General features: G+C 40.7%; 1 protein-coding gene across 2 annotated transcripts; it reads left to right on the top strand.

The window, feature by feature from the left end:
• Positions 1-497: 497 nt before the first annotated feature.
• Positions 498-21,486, top strand: LOC129750789 (brefeldin A-inhibited guanine nucleotide-exchange protein 3). Of its 2 annotated transcripts, none has more exons than XM_055745865.1 (8): positions 498-655; positions 996-1,417; positions 1,581-1,714; positions 9,773-10,404; positions 10,463-10,783; positions 10,841-12,448; positions 16,281-16,716; positions 16,783-21,486. In XM_055745865.1, the coding sequence occupies exons 2-8, from the start codon at positions 1,333-1,335 to the stop codon at positions 19,708-19,710; spliced, it is 6,144 nt and encodes a 2,047-aa protein (XP_055601840.1). In that variant the 5' UTR covers positions 498-655; positions 996-1,332; the 3' UTR covers positions 19,711-21,486. The 2 variants fall into 2 exon arrangements, with proteins under 2 accessions (XP_055601840.1, XP_055601848.1); XM_055745873.1 differs by lacking the exon at positions 498-655 and adding an exon at positions 662-852.
• The last annotated feature ends 31 nt before the right edge of the window (positions 21,487-21,517 follow it).

Genomic DNA, 21,517 nt, shown 5'->3' with positions numbered 1-21,517 from the left:
ATTTTAAACATTATCCCTCATAAAAACTCAAGCTTGTCGCCCAAACCGGCAAAAATATTACAGCAGGTTTCCCATTCGGAAAAAACTGCAACGAATCAGAAAGCAAAACACGAAACCGAAAAACGAGGCGCCACCCCTGCCAGCTTGGCTGCCAGTTTTTTTAATTCTTGCATTTTACCTTCAAAGCACGTGTCCACCCACGACAAAACCGCATCACATCGGAAGGCAGGGAGGATTTGTTTTGATTGAATCTCCTTTTTGACCGACGAAAGGTGGCGCAAAAGCCGGTTGTTGTCGAGCCATCGAAGCACGTGTAGGACGCGAAGTTAATAGAAGGCGAATGTAGGGGGAAACGAAGGAAGAATGCTCCAAAAATCCGAAACCGACCACCAAAATCCATCAAGGGTATCGATTTTCCTCCCGTTTGTCAGATTCTTGGAGCATGCGCCTTAACGTAGGCAACCTCTGGATAGGTATGGAAGGCTCCCTACGGAAGCGAGACATTCAGCAGAAGTGGAAAAAATGGCGTCAAAGTAAGTCGTGTTTAGAGGTGCAGTTGAATCGCGTTCGAGGATTTTTATGGGAAAATCTTTGATTTGGGGTTGATTTTTGGCTGATTTCCGGTTACTGGAAGGCTGTTCTAGCGATGGATAATGTGAGTTTTGTGCGATTTGGGGTGGGAAAGAATTTGTGATTGAATTTACTGGCACAGCCCTTTGTGTGATTGGACCCAAAAGGATTGGAAAACATCTGCAGTCATTAAAATTGGGGAATTTCTCGTCTCAGTTTGAGTTTTGATGGGCTCGGGGCATATTTCAGTGAAGTGTTGCTGGCAAGATAGTGTAAAATTAGGTTAGAATGAGTTAATATTAATCTCCATATGGAAAACAGAAGCAAACGCCTACTTTAAGGCGTTTTCGTGCAGAGGACAAAGGTGAAGAAGATGCTAACTCGTTTTGGTGTTTTTTCCCCTTTTTCCGACTGCACACTGGCAGGAAAATCGATAAAAGCCCCGTTTGAGGATTCTATTTATTGCTGTAACCCGAGACGACCGCAAATCTTGGTGCAGTTTTGCAAACAAACATTCTAGAAGGAGAAGGACGAGGACGAGGACAAGCCATAAGGACGTTCCACAGAGGCCAACATTCAGCACAGAGAAAAAAAAAACAGTCGCAATATGAGCTGAGTACAAGTGTACTCATGCCTGGAAGAGTACAAATCATACCGAAAATAAAATCAACAACAACAATAACAAAACCAATTTAGTACGGAGCACACCGCGAGATAAATTTCGAAAGGCAAGAATTTAGACACGCAACCCCAAGCCAGACCATGGAAGAGCTGCTGTTGACCATCGTGAAGGAGGCAAACGGAAGCAAGCAGCAGAACTTGAAACAGGCCGCACAAATCGCACACGGTAGGTGTTGTGGTGACTCATCGCCGAAGAAGAGGAAGAAGTACTCCCCTTTTCTTCCGCAGCGAATTAATGCTCCAACAACAATCGTGATCATAAATAACTTCCCCCCGTTTTCTGATTTTGGTGGTTTCGGTTTTTTTTCTCTCACTCTCTATTTCTTCAGATAAACTGCTGCGGCAGCATGGCATCCATCGGGATCCCTCGTACGAACTGCGATCGGTTTGCTTTACCGCCCTGCAGATGGCGTTGGACACCAAACGGCCAAAGTTTATCACCTACGGGCTCAACGGGCTTCATGTAAGTTTAATGTGCTATGTACCTTTACCTTTATTTGATTGAGAAGATGTTACTTCCTTGAAACGAACGACTTTGGCTTTACCAATAACAAAACATGAACGTCGGAATGAGATATGATGTTATTACCTCCTGGGCAACTTCCTATACCACATTTCGAAAACCGAGAAGAGTCGATGCAAACTTTGGATTAATGAAAGCAAATTCACTCGTGATGGGAAAAAGGGATAGAAAACTTGACACTTTTGGCAATTTTTTTTAAACTTTACCTTATTTTCAAGATCTGCTGCTTACAAGTTTTTTTTATTTACAACACGTGTTTTATTTTCGCATGCTGTGATGCAAAAATAGCATTACTTCTATCACATGCGGCTGAAATGGAAACAGTGCTGTAGGAAAAAATACACCCAAAACTGTTGAAATCATTTTTATATAGTAAAATTTCAAAATCTTCTACAAGTGTCAAAATTTCTACCACTTTTTCCCTACACGAGTGGACTTGCTCTAAGACATTTTAAATATTTTTATCGATGATACACAGTATACGGAAATTGCTAAACTTTCTATTTTTTTTACCGAAATCCTAACAGTCGGTAATCCGTTCGTAAATTTTTCCATGGCATAGAAGCTGTCAAATATTACAGACCTTTTTTGGTAAAAAAAAAACTACCGAAACTCGCCTGGAACCATCTGTCAATTCCGAAATTTTGGTTATGTTGAACCAAAAACTTACAAAGTACGATTAGGGTAGAGGCCCTGACAACGGCTTAAGGAAGCTTTTTTCATTACTTCAATAGAATTTCCTTCCATGTTGGTTTAAAACTGACATTTATTCATTGAACTATATTCCTAGTTTTGGATTTATCACCGCGATTATTTGTTCTTCGAAATTATCGACGTTTTTCGGTGCGTTTTAGTAATAATAAAACAGATTTACCAGTTGTCCATACGTTTCGAGCTACTTTGGCATTCGCTCCTCCTCAGTGGACACTAAAATTATATTTTACTTTTTAACATTAAACGTTAAATCTAAATTTTTAATTTTAACTTACAATTGACTGGCCATCGTCTAAACTATTTTGATTTTGAACAGTTTGTTTTTTGTTGAAAACGCAGGTTTCAGTGGTGGAATAGAGTTATCTTTATTCATGTTTCGTCTGTGAGGTCAGTAGAATACAACTATATTAATTAGCGATAGCTAATTGTCACTTTCCACTTCTTATATTCCCTAACCGGGAAAGTACTCATTTCTCAATGATTTCTTTGATATTCTTACCCAGAATATCTGGCAACACTGTTGTGTTACCACAAACCTAAGTTGAGTTGTTTGGCTTCACAGTGTGATGATGTAAACATTTATACCGTGTTTATCACCATCAGCTGTCATCATCAATCATCACCGCTATTGTTTCAATTGCGAATTGACTCAAAGCATGCGGAATAGACTGCCTCAAAGTTGTATGGGAAATTCAAAACCTGTTAAATGTTGTGCGCTGCAGGCTTAAATTGATCCTAGGCCTAGTTCAAGATCTCATGCCAAATTTGGGCCAGATCGGATCACGGGAAGGGGTCGCTCAACGAGCTTGAAGTTTGTATGGGATTTTAAGACATTTCGGTTCGGGAGAAACATGAAAATCCAGTTGTTCATCAATAACTTTGGTTCCCGTTGGCCGATTTCTTTTAAAAACGAGTTTTCTTATAGCCTAAATTATGACAAATATTTCATCCTAAGACTGCATATCGATAAGAGTTAAGATAAAAAAGTTATAAGGCTTCAAAAATGGGCCAACTTTTTTTACGGTGGTATTCATCACTGTTAATGAGGCGTCAATATGTTGTTCGACCGCCACGACTCATTACCAGTGATGAATACCATCCTTAAAAAAGTTAGCCCATTTTTGAAGCCTTATAACTTTTTTATCTAAACTCTTATCGATATGTAGTCTTAGGATGAAATATTTGTCATAATTTAGGCTATAAGAAAACCCGTTTTTGAAAGAAATCGGCCAACGGGAACCAAAGTTATTGATGAACAACTGGATTTTCATGTTTCTCCCGAACAAAATGTCTCAAAATTCCATACAAACTTCAGGCTCGTTGAGCGACCCCTTCCCGTGATCCGATCTGGCCCAAATTTGGCATGAAATCTTGTACTAGGCCTAGGATCAATTTTAGCATGCAGCGCATAACTTTTTCAAAAGTGGGGTCATTTGGGGCACTCTAATGCGGAACCAAAACAAACTGTTTTGGTTTCGCCGACGGAGCGGCAGGTTTTCTCTGCTGATTCTTCCGAAAACCGTAAGTATCAACAGTTTTGTTTTGCGTTTACATTTGTTTGCCAGTGTCTGTGTCAATTTTGCGATTATGGGGTCGTAAGCGGTCTTAAAATTTAACGAGTCTCTCTGCCTATTAACGACATTATTGTCACCTCTCAATTTGATGTCAAATGTTTTGGCAGTTATTCTAGCATTGTATCCAGTAACTCTTTCCAATATTTTGATATTTTCAAAATCAAAAATGTGTCCAGTTTCTAGACAGTGCTGTGCTAAACCTGAACTTATTTGTTTTGTGGATACATTTGTCTCGTGTTGCTTCAAACGTTTTTCTTAAAACTGGCTCGTTTCTCCTACATATGATTTACTACATCCTCTATATGTTATTTCGTAAACAACATTTATGTTTTAGATCTTCGGAATCTTGTCCTTGGTTTTTGTGAAAATCATATTTTTACCTTGTCTAATGGCTGAAAAGCGACGTTGATATCTAATTGCTTTAAATATCTGGACAATTTTTCTCCCAAACCAGCACAGTACGGAATGGTTACAAAATGTTTCATACTTTTACTGGACACGCTTAAGCTATTGTATAATATTGCTGCACAGGAACGAGGAAGCAGTTAACGTTACCGTGGCAGAATGCAACCCACATCATAATGTCGATCGGTCAGTAATCTTCCGAATGATACCGATTACTTTGCATCATGGAGGAAAGGCGGTTCAAACTTTGGCGTTCCTGGACGAGGGAGTTTCAACAACACTTGTTGAGAGCTCTCTAGCAGATTCGTTGGGCGTCGAGGGAACTTCGGAACCCCCGGTCATCGTGTGGACAGGAAATGTTAAGCGGAATGAAGATAGTTCGAGGAAAATCTACCTGCTGGTATCTATCGTGGATTCTCGTAGAAAGTTCATGATGTCGTCTGGACACACTGTCGGAGAATTGAAGCTGCCTCTACATAGGACCTGTTACAGAAGCATCGTAGAAAAATACCACCACTTAGACGGAGTTCCTTTGTCGAGTACCAAAATGGAAGTTCCCAGAGTTCTTATAGACCTCGACAACCTACATCTTTTCGCCCCTCTGGAGTCCAAGGTTGGTGCCCCGGGAGAACCGATAGCCGTACGTTCAGTGCTGGGTTGGACAATCTACGGTCCTGATTCGAGACTGGAGCAGCAGCAGCATCACTATTTGAACCATCATCTTGTTCAAAGCTTGAACAATCGTCAGCTTCACGATCTGATGGCGGAGCAGTACGCTCAGAAGGAGCTTCATGTAGCACAAGGCAACCCCATAGAATCGGAGGAAATCCGGAGGGCCCGTGACAGGCTTGAATCGACAACTGTCCGAGTAGAAGACCGCATCGAAACGGGGCTTCTTTGGAAGCAGAAGCCTGTTTTTCCAGATGACTATCCGATGGCGCTGAACCGACTGAAGAGCCTGGAAAGACGTTTTCAACGAGAGCCGCATATGAAACAGAACGTGAACCAGCAGATTGAATACTACCTGACCAAAGGCTCCTGTCATAAGGCCACGGCAGAAGAGCTGAATAGTACCAATCCTTCTTCCGTGTGGTATCTTCCTCTCAATGTCGTTCTGAATCCTAAGAAACCGCATAAGGTACGTTTGGTGTGGGATACGGCGGCCAAATCGCAGGGTGTTTCTCTCAATTCTTGCCTGCTCAAAGGCCCCGATCTATTGGCATCACTTCCGGCGGTCATCAGCAAGTTTCGAGAGCGACGAGTTGCAGTGGGAGGTGACATCAAAGAGATGTACTATCAGCTCAGGATTAGAGACGCAGGCAAGCAGGCGCCAAGGTTTCTTTTCCGGTTCCCGGAAGACGATCATCCTACCGTTTTCGTCATGGACGTGGCCACCTTCGGCGCTGTCAGTTCTCCATGCTCGGCGCAATACGTCAAGAACTGCAATGCCCAGCAGTTTTCCACTCGTTATCCAGCAGCAGCACAGGCTATCGTTCACCGCCATTATGTCGATTACTACTACGACAGCTTCGACACCGAAGAGGAAGCCATCGAGCGAACCAGAGAGGTACGTTGGGTCCACTCGAAAGGTGGATTCGAGATCACCAACTGGACGTCTAATTCTACAGCTGTTCTTCAAAGTTTGGCAGTGGGTGGTGGCTCCAGAGAGTCAATCCATTTGAACCAAGACAAGGTGACGGATTACGAACGAGTTCTCGGCACCATGTGGGACACACAGAACGACGTGTTTTCCTTTGCGGTACCCACAAACGCAGCAGCTACAGAGGCAGGACCACCGAAGAAAAGGGGAGTCCTGAGCACGGTCATGTCGCTGTTCGATCCAATAGGCCTGTTGGCTCCATTTACGGTGTTAGGAAAGATGCTCATTCAAGACCTGTGGCGAGCGGGTTGCGACTGGGATCAGCGAATCGACGCAGAGTGTCTAGATAAGGGGCGACAGCGGGTCGCAATGTTTTCTCTGGTCGTGTGTGTTCAGATTCCACGATGTAACTTTGGATCGACACCTTCTGACCGATTTGGCCCAATACAGCTACATATCTTCAGTGATGTCGGGAAGAATGTGTACGGAAGCGTCGCGTATCTACGGATTTGTGTGGAAAATACTGTAAAATGTTCGTTGGTGATGGCTCGATCGAAAGTAGCACCGATAAAACTTCTTTCCATTCCACGGCTTGAACTGAAGGCAGCAGTCTTGGGAGCGCACCTCAGTCACACCGTTAAGAACAACCATTCCCTTTCCTGTTCATCAAATCTTCTACTGGAGTGATTCTCGAACCGTTCTCTCCTGGATTCAATCCGGCCAACGTCGGTATCAGCCGTTCGTCGGCTTCCGAATCGGAGAAATTCTGAGTCTCTCCAAGCTGACAGACTGGCGCTACGTTCCGACCAAGCTAAATGTAGCAGATTTGCTCATCAAATGGAGTCGTCTTCCGGATCTTTCGAGCGAAGGTTCATGGTTTCGTGGCCCGGAGTTCCTGTACCAGCAGCCGTCGGAATGGCCTCAACCGAATCTTTCCGCTGCGAAAACAAGAACGGAAATCAAAGCAATACACCTATTTCACGGCGTTGCGCTTCCTGTTTGCTTTATCGACGTGGCCAGATTTTCGAAGTGGAATGTTGCTGTTCGCATTGTGGCGTGCATTTTTCGATTCATCTCCAACTGCCGGCGCAAAGCTACTGGCAAAATCGACTCCAAAGCTTAAAAAGCTAATCAAGGTTGAAATTCCCTTTGTAGTTGTTCCGTTGCGACAAGACGAGCATCGATGTGCAGAAAATACTCTCTTCAGGTTGGCTCAGAGCGAGTCGTACAGCGACGAAATCAAGATATTGAAGAAGAATGCAGAATTACCTTTTCAAAATTGGTTTCCACTAGAAAAGTCCAGCCTTCTCTACAAGCTAGTGCCCTTGATCGACGCCGATGGTGTGTTGAGGATGGAAGGTCGTTCTGAAAAGGCAGAGTTCCTCCCTTTCGATCTTCGATTTCCGATAATTATACCAAGATCTCACTACGTTACGGATCATTTAATTCAACAATACCATGAAATACCATGACATGGATATCGAGAGACGGTGAAAAACGAAATTAAGCAACGTTTTGTGATTAGCGGTCTTACCAATTTGATAAGACAAACCGAAAGGAACTGTGGGTGGTGTAAGGTTCGTAAATGTCTGCCGAAGAATCCTCGAATAGCTGCACTTCCTGTACAAAGGTTGACTCCCTTTAAACGTCCATTTAACTTCGTGAGCATTGACAACCTGGGTCCTGTTGAAGTCGTCGTCGGCCGCTGCAGAGAAAAACGCTGGGTTGCGGTGTTCACATGCATGGTTGTTAGAGCGGTGCATTTGGAAGTTGTCCACAGTCTTACCGCACAATCATGCATCATGGCGATCCACCGTTTCATCAGTCGCCGAGGTCCAGCCTCCGAATACTTCTCGGACAACGGGACGAACTTTCGAGGTGCGAGTAAGGAGATAATCCAACGAGTTCGAGAAATTGATGTTGTTTGTGCCGATGAATTTACGACTGCTATCACGAGTTGGCACTTCATCCCACCTGGAACATCCCACATGGGAAGGGCGTGGGAAAGGATGGTGCGCTCGGTGAAGCAAGTCATGACCGCTTTGGACGACGGGCGTCGATTGAACGACGAAATCCTGCTGACTACGCTTGCTGAAACTGAGGACATGATCAACAGCCGGCCCCTTACTCTTGTAACCACGGACTCAGTGATGGGTGCACTTTATCCAAATGTCTTCCTTCGAGGTTTAGATCCCAACGAGCCGCATGAAGTCATTCAACCTACGCATCCAGCAGAAGCACTTCGGGATGCTTACAAGAGATCGCAGCAGCTGTCCGACGAGTTATGGAAGCGGTGGATTAGAGAGTTCGTGCCGACAGTCAACCAACGGTCCAAGTGGTTCTACGAAACAAATCCTCTAAAGAAAGGGGATCTCTCGTATACGTCGTATACGTATACGAAGGCAGTCGACGCAAAGCATGGGTTCGAGGAGTCATCGAGGAGCCGATCGTTTCTGGTGACGGAAGAGTCCGTCAAGCTTTGGTACGCACAACTGGTGATGTTTTTCGACGTGGAATGGCGAATCTGGCGGTAATAGAGATTGCTGACAGAGTCCAGGCGGTGGGTCCAGAGAGTGCCTTGTTGCTTTTTGCTAACAGCAGTATATAGTGTAGCGGAATAGCTCATAACATTTGAAACCGTAGATCTATTCTTCATGAAGCCTTGTTGATATGCAGATAAAATTGGTTTAGCAGCATTATAAAGTATCTCGTATAGTAGTGTTTCAAAAACTATCGACAAGCGACAGAGTATTGAAATGGGTCTATAACTCTCCACTCCATGAATATTTCTCGATTTATGGGTTGGGGTTTTGTCAGCAGCATACTAGGAAATAAAACCATCATTTAGAGATCGATTGAATATAATGCGCAGCGGTTTGGCGAGTGTTTCTTCAATTGCTAGTATAAGACACGGTGGAATACCATCCGGGTCGGGTCCTGTTGTCGGATCATCAGCTTTGAGGGCCGCCAAGACTTCACGGTTGGTTAAAATAGGCTGAGGAAGGTTTATGATAAAGTGAGGCAATGTGTAGTGACATGATTCTTGATATTTAAATATGCACCCGTGCGATATGTTACGCAAGGACCAGGAACGGGGAGATATAACTTAACGTGTTGACGACCGGTTGCGTCCGTAGCAAGCTAAAGAGTTGGTAAATAAAACGTAAATTATAGTGATCATAGTGAAGTGCATTACCATCCGAGAGTTCAGATCCCTACACAATGCTTCGGAACACTCGTTGGCGGCAGGGGGGCTTTGTGAAGAATAAATACTCTAGAAGAAGCAGATCAGAAGATTCACGGGTAGTTTCAGATGACCGACCGTCAAATGAAAATCACGATGGGAAACTGCTGACAGAAAGTTGAGATTTTATGAATTTTCAGAATTTTTATGATCACCGGGGTAACTTTGATCAACATGACATTTTTCCACATAATCATTCATAAATAATTCTTCTAAAGTTAAAATTTCTGAAATCTGTTTTCTACGTCTGAAAGCCTATAAATGAAGTTCAAAATCGGCAATGTATTTGGAATTTTTTGCAGTTAGAAAAATTTAATTAAAATTTTCAAAATTGTCTATATAGTAAAATTGTCAACATAGTCTAAATTGTCTAAATTGCCACAATTGCCAAAATTGTCAAAATCGTAAAAAATGTCGAAATTGTCAAAAATTATTGAACATGTTCTACGTTTTCTTTGCAGAGAATCATCCGAGATGAGCGGTTCTTCTTCGGCTTGGAACCGGAAGACGATTCCCTCTGGTTGCCGGCTCAGCTGCTACGAGCCACATCCGGCATTTCAACCGTCGGAAATGAGGACACCGTCGTAAACGTTCTTCGACTGTTCCTCTCGATGGCCTGCTCCCCAACCTGTACCCTCAACGGACGGCTGCTGATCGAAGTTCTCTCCAAATGCGGCGAATGTTGGGAGAACGGGTCCCGCGCTGTTAAGGCAGCTTCCCTTGCTGCGGGCAGTCAATGTCTGAGGGCATTTTGTACTTTCTTGAAGGATGAGGCCGAGGAGATTTTACGAACGGGACCAGCCGGGATCATCAATATAGGGATGGCTGCGGCCGTCTACAACGAGGTGATTCCGGTGATGCAGTGGCTTTGTAGTAGATTGATCGAACCCAGCACCGGAAGTCCGAAGCGGACTGATTCCCAGGGTTCGCTGTATCTGATGGAGTGTATATTGACACTGGTGACCGCGCTTCCACCGGATGTTCATTCTAACCCACATTTTACGGCTTTCCTGTGGCAAAAGTTTTGCCCTACATTGGCGGCTACCCTAGGATCACCAGGGAGGGTGAACATAGATAAGAAATTTACATACAAGTAAGACTTTAGAGTTTGAAGGGTTTGAATCTCTAGTTATTGTGATTTTTTTTAACAGGGATGCTATCCATTTAATTGAGAGCGAACATCGGGGATTCTTCACCAGACCAGGATTGGACGGGCCACAAGCTCGTTGCATCTACTTAACCAGTATTCAACTTTTGAGGATAGCTGGGGCTCAGGGTACTCTTAGACCGATGTTGGAGGCCCTGTTCCATCGGATGTTGCTGCTGCCGATCCCAACAAATCGAGCAGAACCACTGCGATGTGTTCGGGAGATCTTCAAAAGCCCTGAGAGGCTGATTGACCTTTCGGTAATCTTGTATCCGGATAAATCGCAGGGCCAGAGCTGTAGTGACGATATGGCATTGTTTAGACTGTAAGTGACCTTCGAGTATTGCTAAGGATTGATTTATAACTCAGATTTTTCTTATAGCATAATCGATGCAATGGAGGAATGTGCAACGACTTTCCAACACGGTAGCAGCTCCGTTGACAATTCGATGAACTCAAGCGTAGAGTGCATCGTCGCTTTGCTCGAGAGTCTGCAGACACTTTGCTCGGGCCAATTCGACGAATCGATCATAAGCGAACGCGTTACGGATGCAATCAACAATCGCTACTACCAGATTAGGGAGGCAGACTATACCGGACCCTTGACATATCAATCAATGGCCAGGCTTCCGGCTCCGTATCGGGATGCGGTTGCTGAGCTACGTCAAAGTGGTTTCGAAACTTCTTCGGAATCAGAAGTAGATCAAGAGCAGCAGATAGACCCCGAAGCGGGATCGCTAGGTTCCGGTGACACCGAGGGACCAGAAGATGAGGCGCACTCGTCAAGCGACGACATCTCGTCGAAGGCCGAAGGAAACTGGCCGTGGGCACATTTGGAAGAACCACCTCATATCCGTTCCGATGTTGATTGCGATCGGCACCATGCCAGGGAGTTTGCCAAAGTGCTTACCAATGATCTTGTTCCAAACTTGCTCAAGTTCAAAGCATCTGTCGAAGTGGACGAAGCGATCCAAGAATTTGCTTCCAACATCTGTCAGCAAAACAGTCTCAACTATTCGGATTACGAGTACAATCTGACGGCCTTGAACGCTGACGGTATATATCTGGCGACGTATTCGGCCTTGCTGTTAGCCCTACAGCTCATGAAGGCTGGACACTACGACGAAAACCATGATCCGATTTTGATTCCACTATCCGAACAACAGTTCGTAACATCCGTCCAAAACGCCGGAGTACTGGTCTACCTTAGCTCTGCCTGGCTTCGAGAACTGTATCAATGCGTATTGGCTACCAACCCCATTGCAACCCTGAAAGTTGTTGAAAACACCGATGGATCACACTGCGCCCTCGTAGACATGCTATACGATGCCGGGGGAATTGGACCAACCCAAATGCTCTCAGATTGGCAACGACTCCAGTCCGTAGTTAGAGTCCAGAGTGAGCCCAATGCCAAGCAATTGGCAGCAAGGAAATTGGCTCGACGACTTCTTACATGCTGCTGGGACTCGATGGTTACCGTATTGACGGCAGGGTTGGGTGAGGTCGACGACTCCCGCACAGCTCGACTCATGAAACTTTCCAAGAAAACACTCCGAGTCAAAAAGAAATCCCGTTGCGCAGGGGAAGCCCTCTACGCCCTCAGCTTGGAAGGTCTTCACGCAGCCGCTACCCTCAGCAACTCCCTTAACCTTCAACATCTGGCCGGGAAAATCCTAAATCTAATCGCGACCAACGTATGTCAGAATTCGGGACCCAAGATCCCTGCCAGCCAGGCTCTGTCGATGGATGTTGTCCTTTCGGGAGGCCTGGAGCTGGGATCCCATTCGGCCGATTGCTGGCTGCCGGTGTTTTCCGTTTGTCGACATGTGACCCAGCTGGAGCATGACCTGTTCAGTTCTCAGAACGCAGCCATGAACAATGCTTCGAGTGTTGCCGGTAATGGAAAGGAATCCGATTCACCGAGTAAATCCAACTCGCTTACCGATAAGCTGAACCTCTCTGCGTACCCGATCGATGAGGATGAAACATGGTGAGTTGTTGAATCAACGATAACTCTAGACTTCATATGAAACCCAAAAGTCTTTGAAAGCTGTTGGGGTTTAAAATAAACCCAAATGGTAACCTGATGAATTCATATCAACCATAAGGGCTTGAAAATAATCCGTCGATTTTCAAAAATGATAAAAATTACAAAAATGACAAAAATGATAAAAATGACAAAAATGACAAAAATGACAAAAATGACAAAAATGACAAAAATGACAAAAATGATAAAAATTACAAAAATGACAAAAATGATTAAAATGACAAAAATGACAAAAATGACAAAAATGACAAAAATGACAAAAATGACAAAAATGACAAAAATGACAAAAATGACAAAAATGACAAAAATGACAAAAATGACAAAAATGACAAAAATGACAAAAATGACAAAAATGACAAAAATGACAAAAATGACAAAAATGACAAAAATGACAAAAATGACAAAAATGACAAAAATGACAAAAATGACAAAAATGACAAAAATGACAAAAATGACAAAAATGACAAAAATGACAAAAATGACAAAAATGACAAAAATGACAAAAATGACAAAAATGACAAAAATGACAAAAATGACAAAAATGACAAAAATGACAAAAATGACAAAAATGACAAAAATGACAAAAATGACAAAAATGACAAAAATGACAAAAATGACAAAAATGACAAAAATGACAAAAATGACAAAAATGACAAAAATGACAAAAATGACAAAAATGACAAAAATGACAAAAATGACAAAAATGACAAAAATGACAAAAATGACAAAAATGACAAAAATGACAAAAATGACAAAAATGACAAAAATGACAAAAATGACAAAAATGACAAAAATGACAAAAATGACAAAAATGACAAAAAATGACAAAAATGACAAAAATGACAAAAATGACAAAAATGACAAAAATGACAAAAATGACAAAAATGACAAAAATGACAAAAATGACAAAAATGACAAAAATGACAAAAATGACAAAAATGACAAAAATGACAAAAATGACAAAAATGACAAAAATGACAAAAATGACAAAAATGACAAAAATGACAAAAATGACAAAAATGACAAAAATGACAAAAATGACAAAAATGACAAAAATGACAAAAATGACAAAAATGACAAAAATGACAAAAATGACAAAAATGACAGAAATGACAAAAATGACAAAAATGACAAAAATGACAAAAATGACAAAAATGACAAAAATGACAAAAATGACAAAAATGACAAAAATGACAAAAATGACAAAAATGACAAAAATGACAAAAATGACAAAAATGACAAAAATGACAAAAATGACAAAAATGACAAAAATGACAAAAATGACAAAAATGACAAAAATGACAAATATGACAAATATGACAAATATGACAAAAATGACAAAAATGACAAAAATGACAAAAATGACAAAAATGACAAAAATGACAAAAATGACAAAAATGACAAAAATGACAAAAATGACAAAAATGACAAAAATGACAAAAATGACAAAAATGACAAAAATGACAAAAATGACAAAAATGACAAAAATGACAAAAATGACAAAAATGACAAAAATGACAAAAATAACAAAAATGACCAAATTGACAAAAATGACCAAAATGACAAAAATGACAAAAATGACAAAAATGACCAAAATGACAAAAATTAAAAAAATTAAAAAAATGAAACAAATGAATAAAATGACAAAAATGACAAAAATGACAAAAATGACAAAAATGACAAAAATGACAAAAATTACAAAAATGACAAAAATGACAAAAATGACAAAAATTACAAAAATGACAAAAATGACAAAAATGACAAAATGACAAAAATGACAAAAATGACAAAAATGACAAAAATGACAAAAATGAAAAAAATGACAAAAATGAAAAAAATGACAAAAATGACAAAAATGAAAAAAAATTACAAAAATGACAAAAATGACAAAAAGGACAGAAATGACAAAATGGACAAAAATGACAGAAATGACAAAAATGACAAAAATGACAAAAATGAGAAAAATGACAATAATGACAATAATTACAAAAATGACAAAAATGAATGACAAATATAAATGACAAAAATAACAAAATCGAAAAAATTACAAAAATGACAAAAATGACAAAAATGACAAAAATGACAAAAATGACAAATCGAAAAAATTACAAAAATGACACAAAAATGACAAAAATTACAAAAATTACAAAAAGTACAAAAATCACAAAAATGACAAAAATGACAAAAATTACAAAAATGACAAATATGACAAATATGACAAAAATGACAAAAATGACAAAAATGACAAAAATGACAAAAATGACAAAAATTACAAAAATGACAAAAATGACAAAAATTACAAAAATGACAAAAATGACAAAAATGACAAAAATGACAAAAATGACAAAAATGACAAAAATGACAAAAATGACAAAAATGACAAAAATGACAAAAATGACAAAAATGACAAAAATGACAAAAATGACAAAAATGACAAAAATGACAAAAATGACAAAAATGACAAAAATGACAAAAAAGACAAAAATGACAAAAATGACAAAAATGACAAAAATGACAAAAATGACAAAAATGACAAAAATGACAAAAATGACAAAAATGACAAAAATGACAAAAATGACAAAAATGACAAAAATGACAAAAATGACAAAAATGACAAAAATGACAAAAATGACAAAAATGACAAAAATGACAAAAATGACAAAAATGACAAAAATGACAAAAATGACAAAAATAACAAAAATGACAAAAATGAAAAAAATGACAAAAATGACAAAAATGACAAAAATGACAAAAATGAAAAAAAATTACAAAAATTACAAAAATGACAAAAAGGACAGAAATGACAAAATGGACAAAAATGACAGAAATGACAAAAATGACAAAAATGACAAAAATGAGAAAAATGACAATAATGACAATAATTACAAAAATGACAAAAATGAATGACAAATATAAATGACAAAAATAACAAAATCGAAAAAATTACAAAAATGACAAAAATGACAAAAATGACAAAAATGACAAAAATTACAAAAATTACAAAAAGTACAAAAATCACAAAAATGACAACAATGACAAAAATTACAAAAATTACAAAAATGACAAAAATGACAAAAATGACAAAAATGACAAAAATGACAAAAATGACAAAAATGACAAAAATGTCAAAAATGATAAAAATTACAAAAACTATAAAATTTACAAAAATGACAAAAATTACAAAAATTACAAAAATGACAAAAATGACAAAAATTACAATAATTAAAAAAAATAACAAAAATGACAAAAATGACAAAAACGACAAAAATAATAAAAATGACAAAAATAACCAAAGGTACGAAAATGACAAAAAATTCAAAAATGACACAAATGACAAAAATAACATGAATGACAAAAATGAAAAAATTAACAAAAATAACAAAAATGACAAAACATTCGATCATGAACCTTCAAAACGATTGTCATTTTTATTTCCATCAGTATCTGAAAGCTATTAGGTTTTTTAATTAAACCCAAACGGTAGTCGCTGAAATTCATAGTGTCCATTTCAACCTATTTTACATCTTTGAAAACTCATGGATCATTGAGAAATTGAAGGAGTATTCGGATGGCCAATTGACAGTTTTTAAATTTCGAATTTCTTTCGCTTGTGTTGTGCGTTCTTTTTAAAACGTATTTTAATTTAATGACATTCTTATGTAGAGTTGTTTGGGATAAACATACAGTGAGTTATTATCAGGTTACGGATTCCTCTTTGATTCCCTTTTTCATGCAGCAGTATTCAACAATAACCTTAACTCGTGTCTATTTCCAGTGTGGATGTTTACAGCTTCCTGCAGGCGCCGCTTCCTAACTCGAACGCCAATGTAGCCACCATATTGAAAAACTACTCGGGCAACGACGCAGTCAACCTGTCCCAGGCGGACACCGCTAAGATGTTGTGCGCCCTCTCGCACCAGGCCGATGACCTTTTCTCGAATGCCGCCGAGAGGTTGAGCCTACCCGCACTGCTACAATTTCTTAAGGGCTTGTGCCGAGCCTCGCGGGAGCAACTCTACCGGAACTCTTCCTCCAAGAAGGGGAAAAAGTCATGGTGGTTAGGTCGTCCCTGGAAGGTGAAGAACGATTCGCTCCCACTGTCGCTGCTGCTTCATAGGGTTGGAGATGTGACGTTGAAGGTTTTCCGTGGTCCCCGACCCTTGCTGCACATTTTGAAAGTTTGGGCCATCACTGGACCGCACTTGATGGATGTAAGTTTTGGAATTGATTGTTATTTAATCAAAAGTGGCAGATTGATTTTACGGTTTATTTTGTAGGCCGCTTGCCACAAAGATCGGACGATTTCGAAGAGAGCGATCGAATACATTCACGACATCATAACGGCACTGCTGGTGGAACAATCGGAGCTGCCGCACTTCCACTTTAACGAGGCGCTGCTCAAGCCGTTCGAGAATCTTCTGAGCATGGATTCGTGTGACGTGGATGTGCAGGATCAGATCGTGGGTTGTTTGTACGAGATTGTTGAAGCTCATAGAACAGAGATTCGATCAGGTTGGCGACCTCTGTTTGGAACACTGAGAACCGCTCGGAATCGATCGGTTCATCTTTCGAATATCATTGACATTTTCCACGTGTTCCTGGAAACGGATAACACATTGGTGTTTGCAAATGCTGGGCTCGATTGCATACTTTGTCTGCTTTCGTATCTGGAGATATCTGGAAGTGGAGGTCAACTAGGGGGATCAACGCTTTCGTCCGAAGGCACCACAAACGATGACAATAACATAAGGTCCAGTGATTTTTTATATGACGCGCTCAAGTTCCTGGAGCGCTGTTCGTCCATTCTTAGCTTCATGTATAACATGCCCCAGTGTCCAAATCTGCATTCGACCTACAAGATCAAGGGGATAACGTACACTCACATAATCGATGCCAACATACCGAATTCGATGGAGAACTTCACCTACTTTGGGCAGGATTATCTGCAGAGTAGCAACGAGCAGTACATGATCAGCTACCGATCGTTGCACATTGACAAGGAAACGATCACGAAGATTGACGAGCTGGATAAGCCGAGTGGGGTTTTGAAGGTGTGGTTCCTGCTACTGGATGGGCTGACGAACTCGTTGATCGTGTGTCCAATCGCGCATCAATCGCCAATACTGCAGTCGATTTTTAAACTGTTCAAATCGTTGCTGGTGAATCCGGGAATTGAGTTCGGGTTTTACTGCATCAATCACCTGTTGATCCCGATGATCCAGGATTGGCTGCGATACGTAAACAAAGCGCAAAAGAACTGGTCCTTGATTGAGAAAAACTTCAAACATTGCTGCTGCATGACTACGGATTTGGTGGTGGAGTTTATCGAGAAGTCACAAACGGCAGGGCTGGAGGATCGAGTTGTGATCGGAAGTGAGCAGCAAAACAGCTATCAGCAGAGTGTGAAGAAGACCAAGTTGACGACCATCGTGAGGCCGGTAGACAATTTGAAGTACAGCAAGATGAGGAAGATGGCGTCGTCGCAGGATGATCAGCTGCCGCCGAGTTTCAGCTGGAAGAAGGAGGAGGAAACGTCTACGGCTACCAAGATACCGACGGCTGCAATTTTAGCGTTGAAGCAGCTACTCTTGGTGTTGATCGAGTGTTCGGCTCAGTCACAGGAGACGATCGCGAGAGTTGGGGTGAGCTGCATGAAGCATATAATTTTTTCGACGGGGCACATTTTCAACGAGGATCAGTGGATGGTTATTACTTCGGCGATTCATAGGGCCAGCACCGTTACGATGGCCCCGTTGAGGCAGTTGATCTTCGCGTTCAACGAGAATTCCAATAGCTTCTATGGGGACTGCGCGAATGTTAAGGTGGCTGCGAGACGGGATAGTACGCTGGATGAGCTGCAGCGGGTGCATTCGCTGGCTCAGCAGGTGTTCTTGATGGATAATCAGCGGGACGTGTTGAGTTCCAAGATCAATGGTAATGTTGGGGGAGTTGGGAATGGAAGTTCAGGGGGGATGAGCACGGATGATCGGTCTTACTCTTTCCTGCTGTATCCGTTGAATTGTAATACTAATATGACGCAGTCGTGCTCGGTAACAGGTGGAGGTATAAGTGCTTCTTTGCAAGGTAATGGACTCAATTTGGACAGTTATATCATAAGGATACCGTATCGGAACTTAGTAGTGGGGCTGCTGGCCAGTCAGATGCTGTTGCAGCTGATCGCGAATATCCTGTTGAACGGACTGACTAATGTCCCGAATGAGCTTAATTCGTGCATGTACAATGGGGGTGATACCTCGGGGAGTGGAACTTCCAAGGCTTTGTTCCAGCTGGGATATCGCAGCAAGGAGGTCCTGCTGAGGAGTTTGAAGCAGTTTCTTGTTTGTTCGTTGGATTTTGATCAACGACCTGGTTTAAAGTTCTTGATCCAGAAGGTTTCAAACATTGATAATGCAGCTAACCTCTACAAACAAATGACTTCTTCGTGGATCATCAACTATATGACGCTGGTGGATGTGTACATCAACAATATTCGGGCGTACGACTTGAACGAAGATGACATCAAGTACATTCTGGATTCGTGTAACCACATGACCGCAGCCAGTCAACAATGGAAGAAGAATGAGAACTTCGTTCACTACTTGCTAGCTCTGAGGGATTTGTGGGACTTGATCGCGGAGCATTTTATTCATAATTTGGACCGAAACGGTAACGATGGTCTACCTATTACGCACATTGTAGAGAATAAGATGGAGAAATATGAGCGTTTCGACGACAAGCTAGACTGTTCAGGTGGTGAAGATGATCAAACAAGCCCTAAGGGATCCCCTAAAGCGATGTCCCCCTATCACGACGAAGCTCAAGAATCGGAACCCGAGTCACCGTCCAAAAGTGATGAAGAAAGTGTCTCCGTATCGACAATCGTTGGAGGAGGTCAGCTACGCAAGAACCCCTTCAACATTTCTGCGAACCAGCAGCAGCACATCCAGCATCAGCAACAACTGCAGCATCAGCAGCAACAGCAACAATCGATTTCGCCGGAAATCGAACAGCAACGCACGATCAGCATCCAGAAGGACTCACTCTGCAAACGCTCGTCCATGAAACAGCTTATCGTGGCATCGATGGAGCTGCTCAAGTTGCTCCCCGAGGACCAATCCGAACTGCTTAAACTTTTGCTAACACCCCGCATCCGTGAAGCCTTCCGCGCAGTTCAGGAACAGGGCAACGGCCTGGCCATGGAGTAGTAGATACTCGACGCCGACGACTATCGTTGACCTAGTATGTCTTAGATGTTTTTCAGTTTCCTGCTGCGCGGGTCACCCTGTACGTAATCCTTCGACTCTCGAACTAACACATATGCAAATTTACATTTCGATGGAAGAATCATGATATAATCGACTAGACTGAAATCGTTTAACAAAAAATATATATATCGCAAATTTACAGACAATGCAAAACTCCTGAATTGAAGTTGAATGGCAGATCATGGAAATCCATATTTTGATGATATATAGCTTTACATGATTTTTACATTTAAGCGTGAAACAAGAAATCATATATATCTATATATATACATACATATTTAAGCCCACGAACAAAAAAAAACTTGTAACTGTTGATATACGCTAAGGAATTTACTGAAACATAAAGTGAACGCTATGTAACCTATATTATAGATCCTCAAGCCACGCCCTCCACACAGCAGCTGTGAATAAAACACGCCACAAACACACTCAAACCCATCCTCATTGAAAAACGCTCAAGTCACCAACACACTGACAAATGCTGCTGCGCAGCCTAAACAAACACGCTCACAATACACTAAAAAGAACAGCCGCTTGCGCCAATTGCACGACAATTTCTCTTCTATAATCTACCTACAGAAAACAACAAACTGACAAACAGAATCAAGCTTACCTTATACGTTATACCAATCATTTGTTGTCATCGTTCAATCAAAGTAAACCCCCTTCCGCGCCGTTGCTACGCAACCGCCACGTGGTTGGCTAAAAAGGGTGTTCCAACTAAAAACGTAAAAAAAACATTCCCCACTTCAAAGTTTCACATATACACTCACACTACTGCTTGCAAAACTTTAAACAGCAAAATAATAATAAAAAAAAAACAAACTACTTACACACTGCTTTCGGATTGATTCATATATTCCAATGGTTGCAAAGCAAAACTGTCGCTTTCCGTCTAACTATCTCTGGCTACTGCAAGTATTTAACCACTAACTTTCACCAACTATATACTCGAAATCGCTCGAACAGCTTTCTCTTGAATTGAATATCAATCGATTAATACCTTTTTATAAAAAAAAACTCGACACTGCGACAAATTTACCGCGTCAGATGCTCGAGTTGTTGAGGGAGTTGTTTTTTTATTTCACTTCTTAAACAAAAAGTCAAACAAAAAATCAACACAATAAAACGGAAAACGGAAGTATTAAAACAGAATCTACAGTTCACGTCAAATCAATAATAGTTACATTATAGTCGATGTTTACCCTTGATCTTTTTCTTCTTCTATTTCCGTTCGTTGGTTCGTTCTCATTCGTTTGCTGTTTGACCAATCAATTAAACAAAGTATTTACTCATTACAACTTAAAAAAAAATACAAACCATTGGTTTCTTTAAAAAAAAACAAACCGATCAAATTGAAAAAAAAAACGTTTTTTGTCTCCCGTCGAATGAAAAACAATTGTGTAACCAAATTCGTTTAAAGGCGGCATGGAACATTAACTTAAAACCAGTATGATAAGCAAAACCATTTAAAATAACGAGACAGCAGTTAGACCGTCAACCAAATACAAACAAAACAAAATGGAAACAAAAAAGTATTTACCGGAGCAAAACAAAAGGAAAACCGAATATAACAAAAAAAAAACAATACTATAAACCAGAACAGGAACAGAACCGTTACATGGACTAGTGAACTAGGTGGGATACGGAGAAGGGGTGCCAGGCAAACAATAAGCAGTTAAAATAAAATACATTCTATATATATTTGTGCAACAATGGTTTTCTAGTTTTTACTAGTGAGTCGTGA

Source organism: Uranotaenia lowii, chromosome 1 (genome assembly GCF_029784155.1).
Source record: "Uranotaenia lowii strain MFRU-FL chromosome 1, ASM2978415v1, whole genome shotgun sequence".
NCBI lineage: Eukaryota > Metazoa > Arthropoda > Insecta > Diptera > Culicidae > Uranotaenia > Uranotaenia lowii.
Note: the sequence above shows the minus strand (reverse complement) of the source record. Positions and strands in the feature narration are given on the sequence as shown.